The sequence below is a fragment of the Glycine soja genome, chromosome 18 (genome assembly GCF_004193775.1).
Source record: "Glycine soja cultivar W05 chromosome 18, ASM419377v2, whole genome shotgun sequence".
In the NCBI taxonomy this organism is placed as follows: Eukaryota; Viridiplantae; Streptophyta; class Magnoliopsida; order Fabales; family Fabaceae; genus Glycine; species Glycine soja.
The window spans coordinates 15,791,825-15,794,265 of NC_041019.1; the positions used below are offsets into that span (position 1 = coordinate 15,791,825).

The 2,441-nt window shown below is 32.3% G+C and overlaps 1 protein-coding gene across 1 annotated transcript; it reads left to right on the plus strand.

Annotated features, from left to right (window-relative positions):
- The first annotated feature begins 759 nt into the window (after positions 1-759).
- LOC114395810 (transcription factor PRE6-like) lies at positions 760-2,236 on the plus strand. The gene is made up of 2 exons (XM_028357666.1): positions 760-1,406; positions 1,935-2,236. The coding sequence occupies exons 1-2, from the start codon at positions 1,278-1,280 to the stop codon at positions 2,085-2,087; spliced, it is 282 nt and encodes a 93-aa protein (XP_028213467.1). The 5' UTR covers positions 760-1,277; the 3' UTR covers positions 2,088-2,236.
- Positions 2,237-2,441: the final 205 nt, after the last annotated feature.

Here is a 2,441-nt window from a genome sequence, read left to right on the forward strand (position 1 = left end):
AATAAATAATCCACATGCAGATAGTACGTATATTAAAATATTTTACACTGATCTAACCACAAATCCTTATTTTTGATAAATTTACTTATTTTAGAATAATTATCTTAAAAATCATACTCAAATTATTTTCTAATTAAATTGATAATATAAAAAAAAAACTTTTGAGTGAACTTGGGATATATATTTCACTAGCTAGAAGTCAAAAACTAATTTCTCAACATACTAAAAATCATTTAAGAAATTAACTTTTTTTTAATATATAGAATTTTTCATATACAGATATTCAAATATCAAATTTCTGATTACATAATTAAAATTTAGAAGATAAGGTTACCAACTAACTATATTACACCATATTAGTAATCATATTAAAAAAAAGGTTTATATACCACCAATACATACTTGTCTACAACCTATAATTTCACTCCTAAAATTGCTCTCCCAAGTGCCCTACTAAATTGACCCTAAACTGAAACTGTGATTCATATCATATCCATGAGTAATTAATTCATTAATTATTCTTTAAGTTGGAAGTGAAGTTAATTAAGTTAGAAATGAAAAAGGAAAGGAAAGGAAATTGGAAATGATTAAAATGACAAGGGAGTAAAAACATAACATGGGGTTGTGTGGTGAGACTGACACAGAGAGGACCCGCGTAGTTGGGTGAACAAGCACACTTCCCTTAATTAACCCATCTTCCATTTCAACTCTAACCCCAGTTTGGGGACATAAGCACAAACGACTGTATGGCGTATCTCTCCCATTCCTACTATTTCATCTACTTGACTCTCTCTCTCTCACACACACACACACAGAGAAATGCCCTATTTAACAACATCCCCAGCCTAATGCCTTTCCCATTCTCTTGTCCTCTTCAACTTCCAACACCCACTGACACATTCCCTCAACTCTCTCATGCTCACGGCCACTACTCTTATCTCTCTCCCCTCCTAGTTCCATTCATTCTCCTCACATAAACATAAACAACACTTCTCTTTTTTGAATATTCCTCAATTTTATAGCTAGCTCCCTAGCTAAGCTAGCTCCCATACTAAGTTTTCTTTCTCTGATTCTCACTCTGACAAATATTCCACTTCCTATTCGTCCATTTTCCGAGGAATTAGCTACCTCTATAGGCTCTAGCTAGCTTAGTAGTCAGAAGTAGTTAGTACTTATCTTTCAGTTACCTTGAACAAATCAAGTGTACACAACAGCAAAATATTTCTGTCACACAAACACACTCGTCACAAACCCTTTTAAATTTAAAATTAACAACAATGTCTAGCAGAAGATCTCGTTCGAGTCAATCGGATGTTTCCACTGAGATCACTGATGCCCAGATCACTGATATCATCTCAAAGTTACAACAACTAATCCCTGAACTAGATGCAAGGCGTTCAGACAAGGTACCCCTATTATAATAATAATAATAATAATAATAATAATCACATTTATTATTATTATAATTATTACAAATTCAGTCTTTCTTCTTTCTCATTTCACTTTTTTTTATCACATTAATATTTTTCTCTCTTTTGTTTCCATCAAATATATATATATATATATATATATATATAATGAGATTAATGTTGTCAAAGTAATAATAATGTTGACCAATTTTTCTATAATAATAATAACAATAATTTTGCTTCTTTAATTTTAGTTCCCATCTCTTTCACTATTCTCTCTCACACGAACAAGTCACATGCACAAGACACAAAAACAGAGATTTTCTGTGGCTTTGGTTGGCCTTGCTAGATAAGTCACGCTTGTGCCCTCCCTTTAATGTTTTTTTACCCACAACTTGTAATGTTGTGGGACTTGGATATTCCTTGCCATCATTGACTATACTTTAGTGCCATTAAATGCAAAATGTGGCAAATATTAAAATTAAGTTTTTTTTTATAATAATTATAATTTCGTTCTTGTTGTAGGTTTCAGCTTCCAAGGTGTTGCAGGAGACTTGCAACTACATCAAAAGCTTGCACAGAGAGGTTGATGATCTAAGTGACCGGTTGTCACAACTTTTGGCCACCACAGATTCCAACAGTGCCCAAGCAGCCATAATTAGAAGCTTACTTTTGTAATAATAATATTATTCTAATACTTATTACTTATAGAGCTTTAATTTATGTGACGTGTGCATGTTATTTTTGGTTATAAGACCAAATTGTATTACTATAAATAAAATGAGCTGGCATCTTGATGATCGAGTTCCAGTTAGTTCGAATAGTTATATTAATGTGTATAAATATATTATACATGAATCTGTACCCGTGTAGAAATATATGACATTTATATATATTTTCAAATTCGGAGGCTACAACATGCTTTTGTTTGATCTTGACAATCTATCTTATTAGAGAAACTCAGCGGTTTTTGCGTGGACCCATTTAAAGGGTCAAGTTTGAACCTGACCTATTACATGTGACATTGCCCCC

Excerpts from the sequence above, each read along its gene's own strand:
- LOC114395810 (XM_028357666.1), top strand. The coding sequence starts at position 1,278 with ATGTCTAGCAGAAGATCTCGTTCGAGTCAATCGGATGTTTCCACTGAG. Across the intron at positions 1,407-1,934 it reads ATGCAAGGCGTTCAGACAAG|GTTTCAGCTTCCAAGGTGTT; the intron begins GTACCCCTATTA and ends TTCTTGTTGTAG.